The 23235-nt window shown below is 37.8% G+C and overlaps 1 protein-coding gene across 3 annotated transcripts in view; it reads right to left on the bottom strand.

Moving 5' to 3' along the window:
• Nucleotides 1–23235, bottom strand: part of CHM (CHM Rab escort protein) — a 249696-nt gene that overhangs the window by 61744 nt on the left and 164717 nt on the right. For all 3 annotated transcript variants that reach the window (XM_061409549.1, XM_061409551.1, XM_061409550.1), the window contains 3 exons: nt 19892–19969; nt 9060–9164; nt 7251–7314 (listed from right to left, as the gene is read on the bottom strand). In XM_061409549.1, coding sequence (XP_061265533.1) covers nt 7251–7314; nt 9060–9164; nt 19892–19969 — 247 coding nt within the window. The remainder of the gene's footprint in view (nt 1–7250; nt 7315–9059; nt 9165–19891; nt 19970–23235) is intronic.

Below are 23235 nucleotides of genomic sequence, written 5' to 3'. Positions count from 1 at the left end.
TATTCCTCAGCTCCTTTTGCTGCTATGATAAAAAAATGTCATACTGCAGCATTAAAGAGAGAGGAGCCAGTAAAACATGGATCTAATGTTGTGTGCATGTGTGCTCAGTCATGCCCAACTCAAACTCTGTGGACTGTAGTCCACCAGATTCTTCTGTTCCTGGGATTTTTCAGGCAAGAAAACTGGAATGCATTGCCATTTCCTCCTTTAGGATTTTCCCAACCCAAGGATCCAACTCACATCTCCTATATCTCCTGCATTGCAGGAGGATTCTTTACCACCGTGCCACGTGGGAAGCCCCTAATGCTGCATAATTATTATCAAACAATTATGACTAAAAACATGTATATAACTGAAAAGGTATCTTAAGGATTGGACCAACATCTAAATACTTCTTTTGATTCCGACAACTATCACATATAATCAGTGACCCCCGACCATAGTGTCTTTTGTCTCAACTCTTGAAAAGGTAAATATCTTAAATCACAGAGAGATTATAAAAGCCATCAAAAGGTAATTCCTTCAATCCTTGAATAACCCTTTCATAAAATTTACCTAAACCAACAATTAACTCTTTCCTCTAAGTTCAGTTCAGTCACTCAGTCGTGTCCAACTCTTTGCCACCCTAAGGACTGCAACATGCCAGGCTTCCCTGTCCATCACCGACTCTCAGAGCTTGCTCAAACTCATGTCCATTGAGTTGGTGATGCCATCCAACAATCTCATCCTCTGTAGTCCCCTTCTCCTCCTGCCTTCAATCTTTCCCAGCATCAGGGTTTTTCCAATGAGTCAGTTCTTCACATTAAGTGGCCAAAGTATTGGAGTTTCACCCTCAGCATCAGTCCTTCCATTGAATATTCAGGACCGATTTCCTTCAGTATTGACTAGTTTGATCTGGCAGTCCAAGGGACTCTCAAGTCTTCTCCAACACCACAATTCAAAAAAATCAATTCTTCAGCACTCAGCTTTCTTTATAGTCCAACTCTCACATACATACATGACTACTGGAAAAACCAGAGCTTTTACTATATGGACCTTTATCACTTTATCAGTAAAGTGATGTCTCTCCTTTTTAATATACTGTGTAGGTTGGTCAAAGCTTTTCTTCCAAGGAACAAGCGTCTTTTAATTTCATGACTGCAATCAGCATCTTCAGTGATTTTGGAGCCCCAAAAATAAAGTCTGTCACCATTTCCACTGTTTCCCCATCTATTTGTCATGAAGTGATGGGACCAGATGCCATGATTTTCATTTTGTGAATACTGAGTTTTAAGCTAGGTTTTTTCACTCTCCTCTTTCACTTTCATCAAGAGGCTCTTTAGTTCTTCTTCACTTTCTGCCATAACGGTAGTCTGCGTATCTGAGGTTATTGATATTTCTCCCAGCAATCTTGATTCCAACTTGTGCTTCATCCAGCCTGGCATTTAACATGATGTACTCTGCACATAAGTTAAATAAGCAGGGTGACAATATAGAGCCTTGAAGTACTCCTTTCCCAATTTGGAACCAGTTTGTTGTTCCATGTCCGGTTCTAACTGTTGCTTCTTGACCTGCATACAGATTTCTCAGGAGGCAGGTAATGTGGTCTGGTATTTCCATCTCTTGAAGATTTTTCCAATGTTTGTTGTGATGCAGTCAAAGGCTTTGGCATAGTCAATAAAGCAGAAAGAGATGTTTTTCTGGAACTCTCTTGCTTTTTCCATAATCCAGTGGATGTTGGCAATTTGATCTCTGGTTCTTCTGCCTTTTCTAAAACCAGCTTGAACATCTGGAAATTCATGGTTCACGTACTACTGAAGCTTGGCCTTGAGAATTTTGAGCATTACTTCGCTAGTGTGTGAGATTAGTGCAATTGTGCAGTAGTTTGAACATTCTTTGGCATTGCCTTTCTTTGGGTTTGGAATGAAAACTGACCTTTTCCAGTCCTGTGACTACTGCTGAGTTTTCTAATTTTGCTGGCATACTGAGTGCAGCACTTTCACAGCATCATCTTTGAGGATTTGAAATAGCTCAACTGGAATTCCATCACCTCCACTAGCTTTGTTTGTAGTGATGCTTCCTAGGCCCACTTGATTTCATATTCTAGTATGTCTGGCTCTAGGTGAGTGATCACACCATTCTTTCCTCTAAGTCTCATCAATTTATTTATGATTCAAAAATTCAAAATGAGAAAAAAGAAAACATATAGGAAACAAATAACAGCAGACCAGATATACATTTTAGACTGATCTCTCTGATGGCTGTGTAAGAGTACAGATTTAAAGGAGACAAGATGAGAGGCAGGACAATCAGTTAGAAGGAAGAGGTGATGAGCTCTGAAACCAGAGCAGTGAGAAGAAGGATTGAGAGGAAAGCAGACTGGGGCAACTTCTAGGAAGTATACTGACAAGGACCTGGAGGCTCACGACATGTCCGAGATGGGAGCAGATGTTGGAAGGACGTCAGTGCTTTCATGGAAGTAGGAAGCAATGGATGAGCAGTTTTGAGAGGGTAGATGGTGAGTTCAGCTCTGAGTATGTTCAGTTTGAGGGGTCTTTGGGATAGATGTCCAGTAGGAATTTTGGCCTTTGGGCTAACAATCCCAGGAGATATAGACATGGAAGGCTATGCAGAGTTGGAAACCGTAAAAGTACATGGAGTCAAGTGGCAAGCATGCAGAATAAGAGGTATGGTAGACTGTACTTAGAACGCTGAGGTGGCCTGATATTTAAGAGGAGGATAGAGCCCACAGAGGAAGTCAAGAGGAAATAGCCAGAGAGTTATGAGGAGAACCAGGAGAACAAAGTGTCATGATAGCCAAAGGAGTAGAGTTTCAAGAGAAAGGGAATTGTCAACACTGTCAAACATACCAGAAAATACTTAGGAAACAAAACCCAAAAATGTCCTGTGGTCCTGACTAGTATGAAGTTATTAATAAAATACGAAGGTAGAAGCCAGGTTGGTCTAGAAATAATGAGAAGTAAGGAGCTGGAGGCAGCAAGCAGAGATACCATCTCAAAAATATTGTAAGGGTAGGGGAGAGATTGGATATTAGCTGCAAATAAGTACAAACACAAAGAGCATTTTTCTGTTTTTTTTTTTATTTTAATTTTTGGAACAGAAAATGCTAATACATGTGTACAGGTTGAGGGGAAGGTACCAATAGTGGGGAGAGGCTGAAGATGTAGGAGATAGAGCAGGCATACAGGTTGGTGTGGGCACATGTGTGTGTCAAGGGCGCTTGTAAAAGGGATTGGCCTTGGATAAGGAGGGGCGCTCCCTCATTAGTCTCTATGCTTGTGTATGTAAGTTGTGGATGGTGAGGCAGGAGATCAAGGGCCACTGTGCTTTGGAGGTGTCCTTACTTTTCTCAGCAAAGTGACGGGGGAGAAGTTAGAGGGCTAAGGGTGGGTAAAAATAGTGAAAACTTAAGACTAGCTCTGAGGGGAGAGGGAGCTGTTTGAGGCCAGTGAGGAGCTAACTGTTGGTAGGTACTCAGGGTTCTGCCAGATGAGGTTGGTGCCACCAACACTGTGGTTGTGCCAGTCTATCTGGTTGCAGTTTTCCCAATAAGCCCTTAGTGTTCCAAGTGTAGATCTGAGCTTCATCCAGGGATGGGACTTACCTCTGTGGGTACAGAAGAACATTACATGGGAATTGAAGGTTTTGAAGGAAGAGCAGTTCGTAAGACCTACCATGTGGTCTAGGACATGGAAAAGGAAGAGGGCAGAAAGGCGCTGGTAATCTGGGAGGAAACAGAGGGAACAAGGAACTGTAGGTCTCTCTTAACATGTCAATGAGCAGGCTGGGTGGGGGTAAAAGAATGAAAGAGTTGAAAAGATCAGAGCAGATTAATGTTACTGTAAACCCATGACCTCCAGACTCAGCTGTACCCCTCAACACTGCCCAGTCATCTGACCATGAGACAGGTCACTTTCCACGGTGATTATTTTACTCCTTTCCTTGAGCTCTGACCCATTCCCACACTCACACCCCCATTCTCAGGAGACGACCTCACCTTGTAATTTTTAAAATAAAATAGAACCCATTGGATGGGAACTCCCAAGACTATAAATGTTCCCAGATTCACTCTTTTTTTTTTCCTTTTTAAAAAATTTTTATTCTGTGTTAGTTTGATTTTTTAAATTATGAAAGAATGATAACACATTTATAGGAGATATGGAAAATACAAAGTTACATACAGTTCTACTTTATATTACAAATATTTAAGTAGATAAATTAAGATTTTTGGTTGGAGTTTTAATATTAAACTCTTAAAAATTAAGAAAATGAATATGCAGAAAAGTAGAAGGAAAAGCACCATGAACTAATTCACCATAATTAAGATTTATACAATTTTCACACAACAGCAAGATACAAATTCTATTCAAGTTCCCTCAAACTATAAACTAGGAGACACTGGAACATATCCAGGGACATGAAACAAGGTGCAAAAATTTTATAGTCTAAAGGTATTAAAATCACAGAGTCTGTTCTCTTATCACTGTGAAAATAGGCCAGAAATCAATATCAAAATATATTTGGAAATAAGCCACATATTTTTAAGCACAATGTGACATTTACCAAGAGAGATTTTTAACTTAGCCATTGAAAGCCTCAATAGTTAGAAGACTGAAAAAATACACATGGTGATTCCAGAGAATAAAGCAGATATAAAGCAGAGAATAAATGAGAAATTAATATCAAAATAAGAAATTAATATCAAAGATACTTAAAAAAAACCCATGTAGGACCTCCCTGGTGGTCCAGTGGTTAAGAATCCATCTGCCAATGCAGGGGACACAGGTTCGATCCCTGGTCTGGGAAGATTCCACATGCTGAGGGATAACTAAGCCCATGCACCATAACTACTGAGCCTGTACCCTAGAGCCTGTGGCCCACAACAAGAGAAGCCATAGCAATGAAAAACCCATGCACCAAAACTAGAGAGTAGCCCTCACTCACTGCAACTAGAGAAAGACCACATTCAGCAACAAAGACCCAGCACAGCGAAAAATAAATGAATAAATACATAAAATTTACTAAACATGTATTTGGAAATTAAATGTCCATTTTTAAATGATGGGTGTATCTAAGAAGCCATAAAAAGGAAAATTAGAAAATATTTGTCACAGAACAAAAATAAAAAATGAATTACCAGAATTTGTGCATGCAGCTCAAGGTGTTCATGCATTCACCCTCTTATTTCAAAGTGTCACATATCCCATCTAAGGACAATGTTTCTCACCTATTCTCTGAATCCCATCTCCCCTAGCCTTTATCTGGACCTTGCTGCATGAGTTATCTTTCTTTTCTTCTGGGAATCTTCAACCTCTCCTCTGCTGGCCCCATTCTCATCAGCTGAAATATACTGTAACACTTCAAAGAAATGCCCTCTTCACTTCCACATCCCTCAGCAGAGATCACTGTCCTCTCTCTTGCTCTTCCCAGCTTAGCTTCTACAGAAGTGTCTTTTTTGCTCTCTTCACTTTTCTGCCTCTGTCACTCTTCAACCCATTCACAAAGCTTATGGTTTACTGGGAGATAGACAAGTAAACTGGCAATTATACGACAGTATGATGAGTGCTACGATTTTACAACTTCTTGTTCACACTTTCCGTGCTGAACTGTCCTTCCTATTTATCTGTCTGTATCTGTATCCGCAGGCTTCCCTGGTGGTTCGGTGGTAATGAATCCACCTGCAATGCAGGAGATGTGGCCAGAAAAGTGGCTTAGGTGTTTTGCTTGTCCATCTCTGTTTCGTTGTGTGCAGGGGGCATACTCAGTACCCTGCTTTTGCTCCCAACACTCTGTGTTTGCTCCAGGCTCTTCAAAAGTGGCAGTTGGGTTTTTTGGTTTCTTTATATCTTTTGGGTCCAGAAATTGTCCCAACTGTGTATGAACACAGTTTAGTCCCATATAGTCTCTCTGTATTTTGCTGATCAAGAAGAGTTGTGTCCAGGTGCAAGCACTGCGGCAAAGGGTCCCAGGTCTCAGCCTGTCTCATTCCCCCTGAGGGATCTACACCCTTTTTCTTAAGGAGTAATCAGTGGTAAAGAATCTGCTTGCCAAGCAGGAGACACAGGTTTGATCCTTGGGTCAGGAAGATCCCCTGGAGGAGGGCATGGCAACCCACTGCAGTAGTCTTGCCTGAGAATCCCTTGGACAGAGGAGCCTGGTGGGCTATAGTCCATGGGGTCGAAAAAGACTCGAACATGACTTAGCGACTAAACAACAAAAGACAATCTCTATCCTACAGACTGCAAGCTATGAGGGGACAGATGCTATCATGGTCGGCAATATCTCCTCAGAATCTAGCACACTGCCTGGCATGTGAAAGGTACTCACTCTCTGTTGAATGATTAAATGAAAGAATTTGCACTCACACTTAAAACTAACATATTTGTTTAATAAAATAGAAAGTTTCCAACTTAAGGAAATTTCAGAACCTATCTTAAGCAGTAGCATTCAAGCTAGATCTGACATTCATGCTTACTGAGTAAGCTGATTTTATCAGTCCCGTAAACTGTTGTCAGAAGGAGAAGGGGGCATTCTTTTGGAATTTACGTGTTCAGATTAAGGAAAAACCACAGGTATAAAGATTCCACTGATAGCATCAGTGGTTATGAGGAGGAAGAGGGTACCAAGATGAACCATGGTGATGAGGAAAGCCTGAATTGAAAATGCATGCTGATGCTCATTCACACGAGGCCCCTAACTGAACTTACCACCACTGCTATAGGACTGGTTACCATTAAGCCTTTTCCTTCAAGATTTTTGCTGTTGTTGTTGTTCAGTTGCTAAGTCGTGTCCAACTCTTTGCAACCCCATGGACTGCAGCATGCCAGGCTTCCCTGTCCTTCACTATCTTCCAGAGTTTGGTCAAATTCACGTTCACTGTCAGTGATGCTACCTAACCATATCATCCTCATCTTATCCAAGATTTTTAAATGTTTCTAAATGCTTTTCTTCCCATAATAATATAATTTCAATTTCATAGTTGTAAAAAAAAAAAAAAAAACAACTAGGATGATTTCAATATTCCTAGAATAAATCTGTTACATAAGAGCAATTAGTTGTTCCACTGGAAGGGAATCTTTAAGAAACCAAAAGTATTACATAATTGCCATTATGTATTTTTAAAATGCATTAAATATTTTATTAGCACATATTTTTAAAATATGTTTTATTTCACCTGTATTAATTTACAACATATTACCATGTAGATTAAGTTAGCAACATGTTACCAACGAGTACAGGACTAGAATTACCTGTTGATCTGAATCTGTTTTGAGAACAGATCTATCTGTGATCAAGATTGCCCTGGAGATCTGCCTGTAATGCAGAAAAGTTAATCAGTGACTCAGATTCCATGGATAAATCTCATTTATATAGCTACATGACCACCAGAAGGTATGCTTGAAAGATTTTTTTTAAATTTTATTTTATTTTTAAAATTTACATAATTGTATTAGTTTTGCCAAATATCAAAATGAATCCGCCACAGGTATACATGTGCTCCCCATCCTGAACCCTCCTCCCTCCTCCCTCCCCATACCATCCCTCTGGGTCGTCCCAGTGCACTAGCCCCAAGCATCCAGTATCGTGCATCGAACCTGGACTGGCAACTCGTTTCTTACATGATATTTTACATGTTTCAATGTCATTCTCCCAAATCTTCCCACCCTCTCCCTCTCCCACAGAGTCCATAAGACTGTTCTATACATCAGTGTCTCTTTTGCTGTCTCGTATACCGGGTTATTGTTACCATCTTTCTAAATTCCATATATATGCGTTAGTATACTGTATTTATGTTTTTCCTTCTGGCTTACTTCACTCTGTATAATAGGCTCCAGATTCATCCACCTCATTAGAACTAATTCAAATGTATTCTTTTTAATGGCTGAGTAATACTCCATTGTGTATATGTACCACAGCTTTCTTATCCATTCATCTGATGATGGACATCTAGGTTGCTTCCATGTCCTGGCTATTATAAACAGTGTTGCGATGAACACTGGGGTACACGTGTCTCTTTCCCTTCTGGTTTCCTCAGTGTGTATGCCCAGCAGTGGGATTGCTGGATCATAAGGCAGTTCTATTTCCAGTTTTTTAAGGAATCTCCACACTGTTCTCCATAGTGGCTATACTAGTTTGCATTCCCACGAACAGTGTAAGAGGGTTCCCTTTTCTCCACACCCTCTCCAGCATTTATTATTTGTAGACTTTTGGATCGCAGCCATTCTGACTGGTGTGAAATGGTATCTCATAGTGGTTTTGATTTGCATTTCTCTGATAATGAGTGATGTTGAGCATCTTTTCATGTGTTTGTTAGCCATCTGTATGTCTTCTTTGGAGAACTGTCTATTTAGTTCTTTGGCCCATTTTTTGATTGGGTCATTTATTTTTCTGGAGTTGAGCTGTAGGAGTTGCTTGTATATTTTTGAGATTAGTTGTTTGTCAGTTGCTTCATTTGCTATTATTTTCTCCCATTCTGAAGGCTGTCTTTTCACCTTGCTAATAGTTTCCTTTGATGTGCAGAAGCTGTTAAGGTTAATTAGGTCCCATTTGTTTATTTTTGCTTTTATTTCCAATATTCTGGGAAGTGGGTCATAGAGGATCCTGCTGTGATGTATGTCAGAGAGTGTTTTGCCTATGTTCTCCTCTAGGAGTTTTATAGTTTCTGGTCTTACGTTTAGATCTTTAATCCATTTTGAGTTTATTTTTGTGTATGGTGTTAGAAAGTGGTCTAGTTTCATTGAAAGATTTAAGTCATGATAAAAGTGTCACCTCCCCAAACCAAGTCAAGTTCTGCTTTAATCTTTTCTTGGCTCAGCAAAGGAGGATGTGTGACCTGCAGACAGATCCCAGCTAATGCAATGGAGTCAACATTAGGCTAGATTCCCCTCAAACCAGACCTTATAAGAAAACAGTGGTAACACACTGAATATATCTTTTGTTTGGTATACATTTGCATCTTACTTGAAGTACAGAATCATACAGAATTGTCAATGTAACCACACGGATGAATTTCCCTAAGTTTCACCTTCCCTTGCAGAGTGGCTAGAGGAGTGCCTTACCTGTATTGCACATGTGCACATGTGTTCTCAGACAAATAACTGTCTTCCACAAGGAAATGCTTAGAGATTATTCTCTGACCATACTGATCTATGATTGCTTTACATCTACAAAGAAGATAAGCAAAGAAAAAAGTTTTCATTGATGATTACATAATAAAGAAAACAAACAGAATCAGCTAGCTACCAATCCTGAATCTAAAATTAATTTGTGAGAAGATTTTAAAATTGCCCACAAGTACACATTTTTGACACAAAACTTAAACCAAACTGCAGAATATATATTCTTGTTGCTATTTTGAATTATTTTAAACTATTAAGTGTGGACTAGAACTTAAATATTTATTTTGAATGCTATTAATAGTAAGAGGAAAGTTAGGACAACTATTATGCTATAAGCTTTTCTAATGTTTAGGAACATAGAAGATTTTTCTTTGTTTAGAAAATAGGCTTTTTTTTTTTTCTTAACAGATCTAAGAAAAGGGGGAGGAAAATTTGATTAAGTATCTTGTTATATTATTTACAGCCTAATAAAGCCACTATTTACAGCCTAATAAAGCCACTAAAGGCTTGTTTTTCTGTTAAGTGTCGCTTTCTCTTTTGTTCAAGAATAGCTATTTTGAAACAAGTGTGGTAATGTTTTAAACCAAAAAAAACGGGGGGAGGGATAGAGCTTTTTTAATATCTGTTTCCACTTTACTTCAAAGGATGATCATAGAAAGATTTCTTTCAAGTGCTGTTTCCAAATAAAGAAAACACTTATGCATGGACATTATCAGGTCTCTGTCATCTGAAATGTGTTGGGACAATGAATCATATAGAACCCTCCATTGACCTTCTCTCAATGTGTCTAGATAAAACGATGAATATTAGAATCCATCTCCTTGCAGTGCCACAAGTTATAAATGTACTTTATAGGGTTCATTATCCAAACTAATGGACTAAGGGCAACATCCTTGAAATGGATTTACCAGCACTGACAAAGACAGTATGCAATATTTCAGGAACTATATGCAAATGTCTACATGTTTCCTATATATTTTTATTATGGAAATAACACAATTTACTTTGTCATAGCTTTCCTTTTGAGACTAGAATTATTTTATTTGAAAAACACTTATGTGTTACTCCTCATAAAATGCAAACAAGTAATTTCAAACTGATGTCATATTTTAAATATATTAGCATAAATTAAAATATGCTACCCTAAATAAGAGCTATTTTTTAAAAAGAGCTATTTGCCAGGCATAAAGGCATTAACAGTAAAATGACAAATACCCAAGACCAATAGTGAAAGGAATTTAATGCGTATTTTAATAAAGGCAGATTATGATATGCTGATATTCTTAAATAAATGGCATGACACTGCCATCAGGCTAAACTATATCTTGTGATGTTAGATACATATATTTTTAATCAATTGACTACATATTAATAAATATATCAATATTTATGTGATTTTTTCCCATATAACTTCTACTTCCTTTCTCTTCCTCAGTTATATTTCTATGCATATCACCTCACATTTCATCAAACTAGAGCTCCTGCTTTATAAAATACTTAATTAACTAAAGTATTTATATCTATTTTAAAAAATAAGTACTTAAAATCAGAAAGGCAAGTTAGTCTCCTGGTTTATGTTTTTATTAATTTTTTTTTTCTTTTTCTGGACCATGACATGTGGCTTGTGAGATCTTAGTTCCCCAAGCAGGGATCGAACCAGGGCCCCTGCTGTGAAAACTGCAAACCCTAACCACTGGACTGCCAGAGAATTCCTTCAAGTCTTCTGTTTTAAAACATTCATACACAATTTAAAACACAAGGTACTTTGGCAAGGGAAAAGAGAAATCTGTTGATCCATCATGAAGCTCCAATCCCTATTTGTCCTGGAAACACTGACAAGCCTCTTTCTTACCTTTAACTCAGAGACTATAGAAAGTCAAGAGGGAATAATCTGGGCAGAAAAAAAGAGGCTGTTAAAAATCTTCTGTATTTTGACAAGGATTCAGGTTATACAGATTTATCATTTGTCAACACTCAGGTAATGAACACTTAAGATTTGGGTACTTTACCACATGTAAATTTTACATCAGAAGAAAAAGCTATAAACAAATATTAAACTCTAGTTAATGATATGCATACTGAAGTATTTAGGGGAAACTGTACTGCTATCTGGAATTTACTGTGAAAGTTACTGTGAAATGGTGAATAGGTGAACAGAGGGATAAGTATTTGGGTAGACATATGATTAAGCAAGCACGTTGAAATGTTAATTGTAGAATCTAAGTTGTGGATATACAGGTGATCACCCTGAAATTCTTTCCATGTTGGTGTAGAGTTTAATATTTTCACCATAAAATGTTGGAATCAAATTGGAAGAGGGAGTGATGTTAGTGTAAACCTTGGACTCCAATCTAAGTCTTTGCAAAGGGCTCCCATTTAAGTAAACCGCATAATTAAACCTGGCCCTGAAGCTTGTGGAGACCTCCTTGCTTGTAGGTTTCCAAATACTAACTGGGCTGCTTTCATGATAGCTACAGCTTTGGTAAAAGGCAGACAGTGATTTCAGAAGTTATGGTATTAACACTACTGGGGATCACTCAGAACAGAAGGATGGGTATGGAGACTGGAGAGCTCAACTATGCAAGGATAATATGCCAATAAATGTGCCTATCTATGCTGACGCTTCTGGATTAAAAAGTGATTCTCACAGGAGGAGGAGAAGGAGAAGGAAGCAAATCAGAATCACACCTGGGGGACTTTTTCAAATTATAAGTACCCCTGGAGATTCTGATAAGCTCCCAAATCCCAGGGAAGAATCACCATGGAGTGTGTCACAGCTACTGTTGTATCTTTATGCTATCCTAGGTGGAAATTCAAGATTATTGCTATAGGAAAAAAACACTGATTTCTGCAGAAATTGAGGTGACAGTCATATATGCCTAGTCAGCCAGATAGATGATAACAATACAACTTACCTGATAGTCTCATGCTAAAGTTCTAAGGCTCTAGGCCTGAGCAAAGCTGTTCAAACCAAGACACATTTAAGTAAGTGATAAGATTTGTTTTCCCCTCAGATACTTACTATCATATATTAGGCCTAATTGGGAGAACAATGAGGAAGGAAATATAGATTTGGGACCTAGACTTAGACTTTGTATTATAAAGATTAATATAAAAAATTATGACATTCAAGTAACGGAAAACAACAAAATGAGACCTTAAAATAGCCTCTGTTCACCCCTGCAACATGAACTTGAGGAAGCCATTAAAGATTAACAGCATTCTGGATTTAGTTGAGGACCTTGCTGAGCCCCATAAATAGTAAATTGAGGAGGAACATGATAGGAGTTCCCAGTTACAGGGCGCAACAACCAAGCTGATCATAAGAATCAGTGAAGCCACACAGAACATTTCTAGAGCTGAGCTTTCTATATTACAACAGTTATACAGTCCTTGGTTCAATAACATGAGGGCACAAATAGCAAAATTAAGGTAAGAAAGAAAAGAATCAGCAAGATGAAAACTCTTTATCTGGAATTTGGTCCAGGAGATAAAAATAATACTAAAACAAGTATCCATTCTCTATAATCTTCAGATTAATATCCCAATTACTTTTATAAGGAATACATAAATCACACATGAAATCATTAAAAGAAAAATACATTAATTAAAGGAATTAGAAGATTCCCAGTAACTGAAGAAAACAGAATAATACCTCTGCTCACTATGCCCTTTCAAGCTTTCTCAAACATATTATTTCAAATGCCACCTTTTTGATGAAACCATTCCAAAACACCTATTACTCATTTTTATTAGGTAAATATCTACTACAACAGTCTCAAACATGATTATAACTCCAAACCTATGGCTCTTTGTTGTAATCAATCCCAAGCTCTGTATTCATATTTTTAACTATTATCTACTTTTTTTCTGGATAGACTCCAAATGCCTTTTTAACCTAGCATGCCCCATACCTGAATTCTTCATAGTTCCTCACCTGCTTCCCTTCTTGGAATCCCAGTCCCAGTTAATGGCATGACCAGCAGTTACTAGACTTTCCTTAGATTAGAAATCTCTTTTCCCACATCTAATCTGCTACTCAATCTTGATTTCACCTTATAAAGACTTCTTGAAACTAGCCTTTCCTCAACATCTCCACTGACACTGCCCTAGACTCTTGTTAAATCTAATAAGACAATGAATGGATTGTTAGCACACTGGTAGTTCGTTAAAAATAATATTTATGCCATATGTGTGTGGCATACAACCATGTACCAAGCACTGTTCTAAGAGGTGAAAGCTTGGTGGTGGGGGGAACAGCAGAGTATTAGGGAATGTTCTTTGCAGGAAGTGATACATCAGCTGCTTTTGTTTTAGAAAAGGCAGAGGAACCAGAGATCAAATTGCCAACATCCACTGGATCATCAAAAAGCAAGAGAGTTCCAGAAAAACATCTATTTCTGCTTTATTGACTATGCCAAAGCCTTTTACTGTGTGGATCACAATAAACTGTGGAAAATCCTGAAAGAGATGGGAATACCAGACCACCTGACCTACCTCTTGAGAAACCTATTTGCAGGTCAGGAAGCAACAGTTAGAACTGGACAGGGAACAACAGACTGGTTCCAAATAGGAAAAGGAGTTTGTCAAGGCTGTATAGTGTCACCCTGCTTATTTAACTTCTATGCAGAGTACATTATGAGAAACGCTGGGCTGGAAGAAGCACAAGCTGGAATCAAGATTGCCGGGAGAAATATCAATAACCTCAGATATGCAGATGACACCACCCTTATGGCAGAAAGTGAAGAGGAGCCTCTTGATGAAAGTGAAAGTGGAGAGTGAAAAAGTTGACTTAAAGCTCAACATTCAGAAAACGAAGATCATGGCATCTGGTCCCATCACTTCATGGCAAATAGATGGGGAAACAGTGGAAACAGTGTCAGACTTTATTTTTGGGGGCTCCAAAATCACTGCAGATGGTGACTGCAGCCATGAAATTAAAAGACACTTATTCCTTGGGAGGAAAGTTATGACCAACAAGCAGAGACATTACTTTGCCAACAAAGGTCCATCTAGTCAAGGCTATGGTTTTTCCTGTGGTCATGTATGGATGTGAGAGTTGGACTGTGAAGAAAGCTGAGCACCGAAGAATTGATGCTTTTGAAGTGTGGTGTTGGAGAATACTCTTGGGAGTCCCTTGGACTGCAAGGAGATCCAACCTGTCCATTCTGAAGGAGATCAGCCCTGGGATTTCTTTGGAAGGAATGATGCTAAAGCTGAAACTCCAGTACTTTGACCACCTCATGTGAAGAGTTGACTCATTGAAAAAGACTCTGATGCTGGAAGGGATTGGGGGCAGGAGGAGAAGGGGACGACAGAGGATGAGATGGCTGGATGGCATCACTGACTCGATGGACATGAGTTTGAGTGAACTCCGGGAGTTGGTGATGGACAGGGAGGCCTGGCGTGCTGCAATTCATGGGGTTGCAAAGAGTCGGACACGACTGAGCAACTGAACTGAACTGAACTTAAAGCAGTTAAAACCAGTTAAAGCAAGCAAATAAGAACATTTCAATAGAAGCTCAGGACTTGCAGGGGAACAGAGGCAAGTAAGAGAAATACAAGGAACCAAATAGGGAGAGAAGACAGATGAACTGACAGAGGCAGGCAAACGTCAGACCCCAGAGTCTCACGCGTCATGTTAAAGGGGTCATGCGTCATTCTGAAGTGATATAAAATCACTGAAGCTTTTTACATAGGGAAGGACAGAGCCAGATCTGCATATTGAACAGATTTCAATGTATAATTATCTAATTAATTTATTTGTTCTTTAATGTACCCCAGTAGACTCTAAGCTCCATGAGAACAAAGACCATGATTGTCTTGTAATGTGCTATACCACCAGTGCCTGGCACACAGATGACAACTGTGCATGGATGCCTGAATACATGATGGATGATGGAAGTATTCAATATATGTGTATAGTGCAGAAACAGAAACAAAAATTACAGAATCTCTGATTTAGCAGGTAAAGAATCTCTTTCCATCGCAGTGCTTCTTCCAAATCACTTCTAATTACAGAAATGGAATGTAAAAGTAACAAATCTAATCTTGTTATTCACCCATTTATAATTATATTACCATATGTAAAATAGATAGCCAATGGGAATTTGCTGTACTACTCAGGAAACTCAAACAGGGGCTCTGTATCAACCTAGAGCGGTAGGATGGGGAGGGAAGTTCAAAAGGGAGGGGATATATGTATACCTATGGCTGATTCATGTTGAGGTTTGATAGAAAACAACAAAATTCTGTAAAGAAATTATTCTTCAATAAAAAATTTAAAAAACTACATTATAATCTGAAATACCATTAATTATAATCTGAACTCCTTAGCATAGCACAGAAGGATCTTCCCAATATATCTCCTCTATGGGATTCCAAAGTATCCAATTACATTAAAAACTACTATTAGCTAACAGATACTAAGCTCTTGCTATATGGATTCTACACACTTTATCTGTTCAATTCATACTCATAATAACCAAATGAGATAGGTACTGTTGTGTCCCACTTTCAAGATAAAGAAACTGAAGCAAAGAGAGGTTAAACAACTTGCTAAAGTTCACTCAACTAGTAAGTGGGGAAGCCAGAACACAGATTTAGGCCTACATGACTTTAGAGCCTGTAATCTTTATACACAAGGGCAAGATTCATGTTTTATTCATCTCTTTATTCCCATAGCAACTAGCATGTGATTGGTGGAGGTTAAATATCTAGAATATTACCACTACCATCTTGCAAATTGGACATACTAAAATATGAAATTCAGTGCTTTTCTTATTTAATGAAAAATGGTGTTAAGAATCAGTCACCTCACCCTGAGTCTAACATACTATTCATTATTAACTTCCAAATACCTGGGAAAGGTACAGTTATTCCTGACATAAGAAAAAAAAAAAAGATATCTCCAAGAAATAGTAATAGCAGGAAATCTAGTAAGTGAGACAGCTGAAGTTCACAAGAACATTAGCTGAAGTAATTAGATTCTGACTATTGGTTACAGACATGTCTGGCCAAGGTCATCCATACCCTATGCTAATATCAAATACTGCATTGCTAAATGGTGAAATCAAATTTACAAGAGTTTTACATGGTCAGCATTCCTACAAAGGAAAAGAAAGCTGCTCAACAACAGCATTCAGTATTTCCAAAAACAGTCAACAGAGGGCTTCAGTATTAGAATTTAATGAGAGTGTATAGAAAAGAACTCCTGATATATATGTCCTCTGAAAATTAAGAAAGCAGGGTCAAGGATAACATAGCCAAGAGAGCACAGTCAAAGTGGATCTCAGGAGAGTACATTAAACAAAAATGAAAAATAAGATATAGCTCAAAGTAAGTATGGATTTAGTTACATATTCCATATTTCTCCTCTCAAAGTTTGTACAACACTTTGATGTATAATCACCACGCTAAACTCAGTGCTTTGATCATTTATGCTTCTATTTGCTTTCCTCAATGAAAGGTGAAAAGAAAAGCACAATAAAGCTATCATCAATTTTTAATATTCATTTTTTTAAACTTAAATCTATTGAGTATAATGGATGACAGGAACCTGCCTTGATTCTGGGGATACTACAGCAGTGAGATCCTGCCTTTTCTTATAGAGAATTTACAATCATATGAGGGGACCTGAGTTGTGGGCCTGGCAGAGGGTTCTGATCTAGTCTGTGGGATCAGGAAATAAACTTAGACCTCTGAGGTCTAAGCATGAGGTCTAAGCAACTGAAGCATGGGTAGCTCTTAACCACACCAAAGAGGAAAGAGGATGCCAAGTGTTCCATACAAGAAAATAGGGGAGACAAGACAATCTAAAACCATAAGGAGACAAATGCAAACGTTTGCAAATTCCTTGATTAATAAGCCTATAAAACTCAGAATAAACAATTGTTTGAGTCAACCTGGATTGCTTAAAAAGAAATGTATGCTGGATATGCCCAAATATAAACTCAAGGTTTTTCCCTCAAAAAATTATCCCTCATTTATATTCAAATCCTGACAAAATATCTATTACTGGTAGGTCTCTCAATTATTGGATTTTGAATGACAAAGTAATAGTATTTGTGAAAGATAAATTAGCCTGAGTCAACTTCAGTCAATACTTGCTTTAGATGCTTATAGATACTCTTCGACTTGATACAATGGATTTTTAGTGAAGGTATGAATTTACAGTTTTGAAGTACTGGTTGTCTCTTATAAAGAAACTTTTTAAAGATCACTTATGCAATTTAGTAGTGAGAATACTGTACATATCATGAATATTATAAATGCAGGTCAAATTTTTAACTGTCCCACTATTAAGGAAATAAATATTTATGGCTTGGAATAAGTTTTCCAATATGAGAATCATACACAGAATACAAAATGGCTATATCTTAAACACCCCAAGATGGACAATAAAAAGATATTCATTGGAAAACTGACATTCTAGTAAAGTAATAATAAACAGTGTAAGTAGCCATTTTGCAATTTCATTTATATTCATTAAAGTAGACACATACAACCTGTTCTAACATTTTTTTAAATTTTTCACTGGACTGAAGATTACCCAATATGTGAGAATGGACTATATTTGGGCATATAAAACATTTTAAGATAATTTATTTCTAAGTGCTAAGGAAAAACTAAGTACTTTTTAAGTACTTTCAGTAACTCAACTAAAGCATGTCATATCTGGGAGGAGACCCAAAATCTACCACAGAGTCCATCTATTTCATAGCCAAAGGAACTGGCCCAGAGACAAGTGACTTGCCCACTGTCCCTCATGGCAATGACAGAGTTCCAGGTCTCCTTTTACTCCAGGGTTACCTGACCATTGCATGCCTTAAGAGTTGTTAAAGAATAATTATTATGTTTAAGATCTTTCTACACAGATAAAAAAGAAATGAATTAAGACCTAGAGTGCCTAGTCCATCATGGAACATAGTACCAGTGGCTAAATCTTGAATTTTACCTTACAGATAAGTGTTTCTAAGTTTCATCTAAGGAGTACCTACATAATATTCAGCTGGAGGTATTCCTTAAAATTGCCAATTTCCTGGCTTCACTCTAAGCATATTATCCAATTTTACTCTGCCAGCATGAGGCACAGAAATGGGCATTTTGTTTTACATGTTTACCTATTACCTAGTGATTTACAGACACATTAAAATTTGAAAACTACCAAACTTTGGTCTTTAGAGCCTGAGCCCTCAGCTATCTGTTGCAGTCCAAGATCTGCAGCAGACCACAAAGAAGAGTTCCTCTATTTAGAGTTTGTAATAAAAACTAAGTCAAAGTTAAGGTAAATGCAGCCTTTAGTGCAACAGATGCTTTTTACTGTCCTAACAGATCCTTTAAGAAAAACAACAATCACGAGCCATGCGAATTCTTCATGTCACTAAGAGTAACATGTAGGACTGGAATGAGGCCTCCAAAACGTAAAAGGATCTAAGTAAATAAGCACCAAACAAGCAATTCATTATCTAGCTTTCCATCATGGATACATACTCATGCTTCAAAATGAATGCATAAGGGAAAATGACTCTAAGAATCATAAAGAAAACTATTCCGTCATGAACCTCCAGAGAGCCCTCACATATCAATATATCTCGGGCCTGTGGGGTAGATTTTTCACTGTAGATTATTAATGTTTCACTTATGTAGTACCTTTCTGTTAAAGTGCTAAAGATAATTATATGCATTTAAACCATATGTCTATTTTATCTTATATTAAATAATTACTTTCCTTGTCTAAATATTACATATTCTAGTTGAATTTGTTCTCCACCATATCTCAAAATACTAGTTATGACACTATAGCTGGCCTATGAGAAATTAACACTTTATGCTACTTGGACTATATAAAATTATTGTAAAATGAAAAAAACAGCTTAAATTTTATATTTTTAAGATTCTAGGTCCAGATATTAAGGTATTTTATGACCTGAACAATACTACTTCTTTATGTATCCCTAAAAACAGTCATACAAGAGATATGGATCAGTAAATACTTAGAAAAAGAAAAATACATAGCAATTTAAACAGCTCCTAAAATTTGATGCAGTTAGCCCATTTATGTTTAAATGTAAAGCCCAGAAATAAAAAAAAGAAAAAATACTACTTAGTGTAATTTAGACAAGAATATATTTTAGTAACTGAATAACAAATCCTAGAAAAATAAAACTGAAATATAAAAATGAACAGATAAAGAGATCATGTTCAGCTTTCTTTAAAAGCAGATACATTCTTATTTCAATCCTAAACCAGCCTGCAGGCCTGATATGGTTGTAAAGGAATTCATCCTCAGATAACAGGGCAGCATAGTTTATGACAACAATCTACCTAAAAATCATTAAAGTCTTTTCTTTTGGAGTGACATGCATTATCAGCAGAGATTAATCTGATGAGTCTTTAGGTGAGATCCATTTTTAAAAATGCAATAACAGAGGGCTTTGTTGTCATCTGATGAAAATCAATTAGAGGGGGTAAGGCCACAAGGAAAACTAACATCACTCATCACCTACCCCCGGCAGCTGAAATGATTTGTCTTCTGAGCTTGGATGATCAGGAGTTATAGTCATATTGCAGGGAAATTAATTTAGTTTCTATATTCTGAACTCATTTTCCTTGTTCTGGAGGATCTAAACACAAATTACTTTTAATCAAGGTTGATATGTTATTAATACCAAGGAGGATCTTTGAAGAATCATTTTTTAAAAATCGACTTTAGCATTTTTCACTTGTGCTTGGGGGTGTAAATACAGGAAGGTAACTTATATCATCCTTACTTTCCAGATTCTTTATCCACAACAAGGCACTGTACTGAATGGCGAAGACAATAGATTCCACCAAACACTGCACACATTCTAGGAAGAGAATAGGAAAATGAGGATTAGAATTCTTGAGTTGAAAATTAAGGTAATATAATGTTTTTTAAAATATCTAACACCTAATAAATGTAACTGGTCTTAGAAAAAAAATATATTGATAATTTATTATCTTTCTATCATGGTATTAAGGATATCTCAGAGATAAGATTAATATTTTAATGCAGCAGAGGTATTAGTGCTAATAATACAACATGAAAACCTAGAATTGTGACCAAGCTGAAAGTATCCATAAGCAAAGCTCAGTTATCCCCCACTCCCAAACCACCTACTGACTACCTAAGGCACATAGGCTACAAATAGCCTCAGGAGGTGATGGATGAGACCCCTCCAAAACAGAAGTGACCACAAAGAAATGCTAAGGGAAAAACAAGCTGGGAAGGCTCTGGAAATTTTACTTACCATAAAAGTAAGCACAAACTAAATCAGGAACTGAAAACCAGAGCAATAAGCACACGAGTTAATGCTACAGAAGGTCTAAGGAGTTTGTCTAACTCATGAATCTAGGGGCTGGAGTTTTAATGCCCATGTAGGGAAAGCAGAGGCCTTAGGATTCAAACAAGGCAGGGAGTAGAGAATGAGATATTCTCTAATAATATCTGGATCCATAAAGGACTACACTTTAGTGAAAAGGTGATCAAGGGGGGAAATCCAGTGACTACAAGACAGAAAACATTAAATTGTTTTATCTAAAGCCCTGTGTGGGTTTCCACGATGGCTCAGTGGTAAAGAATCCATCTGCAAGGATGTATATTCTTCTGTATTTATTTATTTATTTTTTGAATTTTATTTATTTATTTTTTATTTTTTAACTTTACAATATTGTATTTATAACCAGTGGTCTTCTCTCACATAGACTGGAAATCTGAAATTACACTATTACATGATTTGAGATACTGTGACTGAGCAACTTCACTCACTAACCAATAAAACATCATGAAAAATGGCTCTGTGCCAGTGTGTGTGCTCAATAGCTCAGCTGTGTCTGATTCTTTGTGGCCCCAAAGACTAACCTGCTAGGCTCCTCTGTCCATGGAAATTTCCAGGCAAGAATACTGGAGTGGGTTGCCACTTCCTACATCACGGGATCTTCCTGACCCAGGGATCGAACCCCGTCTCTTGTGTCTTCTGCATTGGCAGGCTGATTCTTTACCACTGGCCCCACCTGGGTCAGTAGTACCCTGGGAAATTTTGTGGAAGCAACTGCTAAAACTTTCTAGAACAATATGACCTCAATCCAGGCTACATGAAATTATCAAAAACAGAGTTCCCTTATGATGAGCTTATAATCCAGTACAACAGATGAAGAAATACATCTTATCCTGAGTGAGAATTAACAGACATAACAAACAGAAGGATTAGATTCCCACAAAACCTTATTCAGATAGTTAAAATGAGTATACTAAAAAGGGATGGATTAAAAACATTAAGAATGATGGAAAGCCCAGGAAGAAGACTGTGGTAGACTGAATAATGCTCCCATCACAGATGTCCACGTCCTAATCTCTGGAGCCTGTGGATATGTTCTCTTACACAGCAAGAGGAACTCTGAAGATGTGATTAAACTAAAGATCATGAGATGGAGAAATTATCCTAGATTTTCCCAATGGATGCAATGTCATCAGAAAGGTATCTTAAAAGAGGAAGCAGAAAGGTCAAAGTCAGTGAAGATGTGCAGATGGAAGCAGAGGTCAGAGTCATGCCACTGCTAAAAGGGGGTCACAAGTCAAGGAATGCAGGGGGCCTTTATAAGCTGGAAAAGACAAGAAATAGATTCTCTCCTACAGCCCCAAGACAGAAGGAGCCCAGCCTATTCATTTTAGGCTTCAGACACCCAGGAGTGTGAGACAACAGACTTTCATGGTTTTAAGCTAATAAGTTTATGGTGATTTATTATGGCAGTGATAGCAAACTAATATAAGACCCATGAAGTGAAAGTGAAGTTGTTCAGTCATGTCCGACTCTTTGTGACCCCATGGACTATAGCCGACCAGGTCCCTCTGTCCATGGGATTTTCCAGGCAAGAATACTGGAGTGGGTTGCCATTTCCTTCTCCAGGAGATCTTTCCAACCAAGGGATTGAATGTGGGTCTCTGACATCGTAGGCAGATGCTTTACTGTCTGAGCCAGCAGGGTGTCTCTTAATATAAGACCCATAAGTATGTGAAAATGATTATGACAGAGGTGGCATTACAGACTAGTGGGGAAAGAATGGATCACTGAAGGAGTGGTTTTGAGACAATTGATTTATACCATATACAGAATCAATCCCAGGTAGATGAAAGTATAAATATAAAAGACAAAGCTTCTGGAATATGAGAGGATACATTTTGAGTTCAGGGGAAATAAATATTTCATAAATAAGATACAAAAGGCTAAATTGTAGAGAAAATGTTGAAAAAAGTATTTTTAAATGATAAACACTTGGACAACAAAAGAAAAGCCATGGACTAGGAAAGATATAAAAAAATATCTTACAAATTATCTAAAAAATATCAGTTTGGATAATAATTTGGCCATGTCTAATAAAGTTGAAGATGCATATGCCTCAGTTCAGTTCAGTTCAGTCGCTCATTCATGTCCGATTCTTTGCGACCCCATGAATCGCAGCATGCCAGGCCTCCCTGTCCATCACCAACTCCCGGAGTTCACCCAGACTCACATCCATCGAGTCAGTGATGCCATCCAGCCATCTCATCCTCTGTTGTCCCCTTCTCCTCCTGCCTGCAATCCCTCCCAGCATCAGAGTCTTTTCCAATGAGTCAACTCTTGCATGAGGTGGCCAAAGTACTGGAGTTTCAGCTTTAGCATCACTCCTTCCAAAGAAATCCCAGGGCTGATCTCCTTCAGAATGGACAGGTTGGATCTCCTTGCAGTCCAAGGGACTCTCAAGAGTCTTCTTCAACACCACAGTTCAAAAGCATCAATTCTTCGGCGCTCAGCTTTCTTCACAGTCCAACTCTCACATCCATACATGACCACAGGAAAAACCATAGCCTTGACTAGATGGACCTTTGTTGGCAAAGTAATGTCTCTGCTTTTGAATATACTATCTAGGTTGGTCATAACTTTCCTTCCAAGGAGTAAGCGTCTTTTAATTTCATGGCTGCAGTCACCATCTGCAGTGATTTTGGAACTCAAAAAAATAAAGTCTGATACTGTTTCCACTGTTTCCCCATCTATTTCCCATGAAGTGATGGGACCTGATGCCATGATCTTAGTTTTCTGAATATTGAATTTTAAGC

This window comes from Bos javanicus, chromosome X (assembly GCF_032452875.1).
Source record: "Bos javanicus breed banteng chromosome X, ARS-OSU_banteng_1.0, whole genome shotgun sequence".
NCBI lineage: Eukaryota > Metazoa > Chordata > Mammalia > Artiodactyla > Bovidae > Bos > Bos javanicus.
This window is presented reverse-complemented; position numbering and strand designations above follow the sequence as displayed.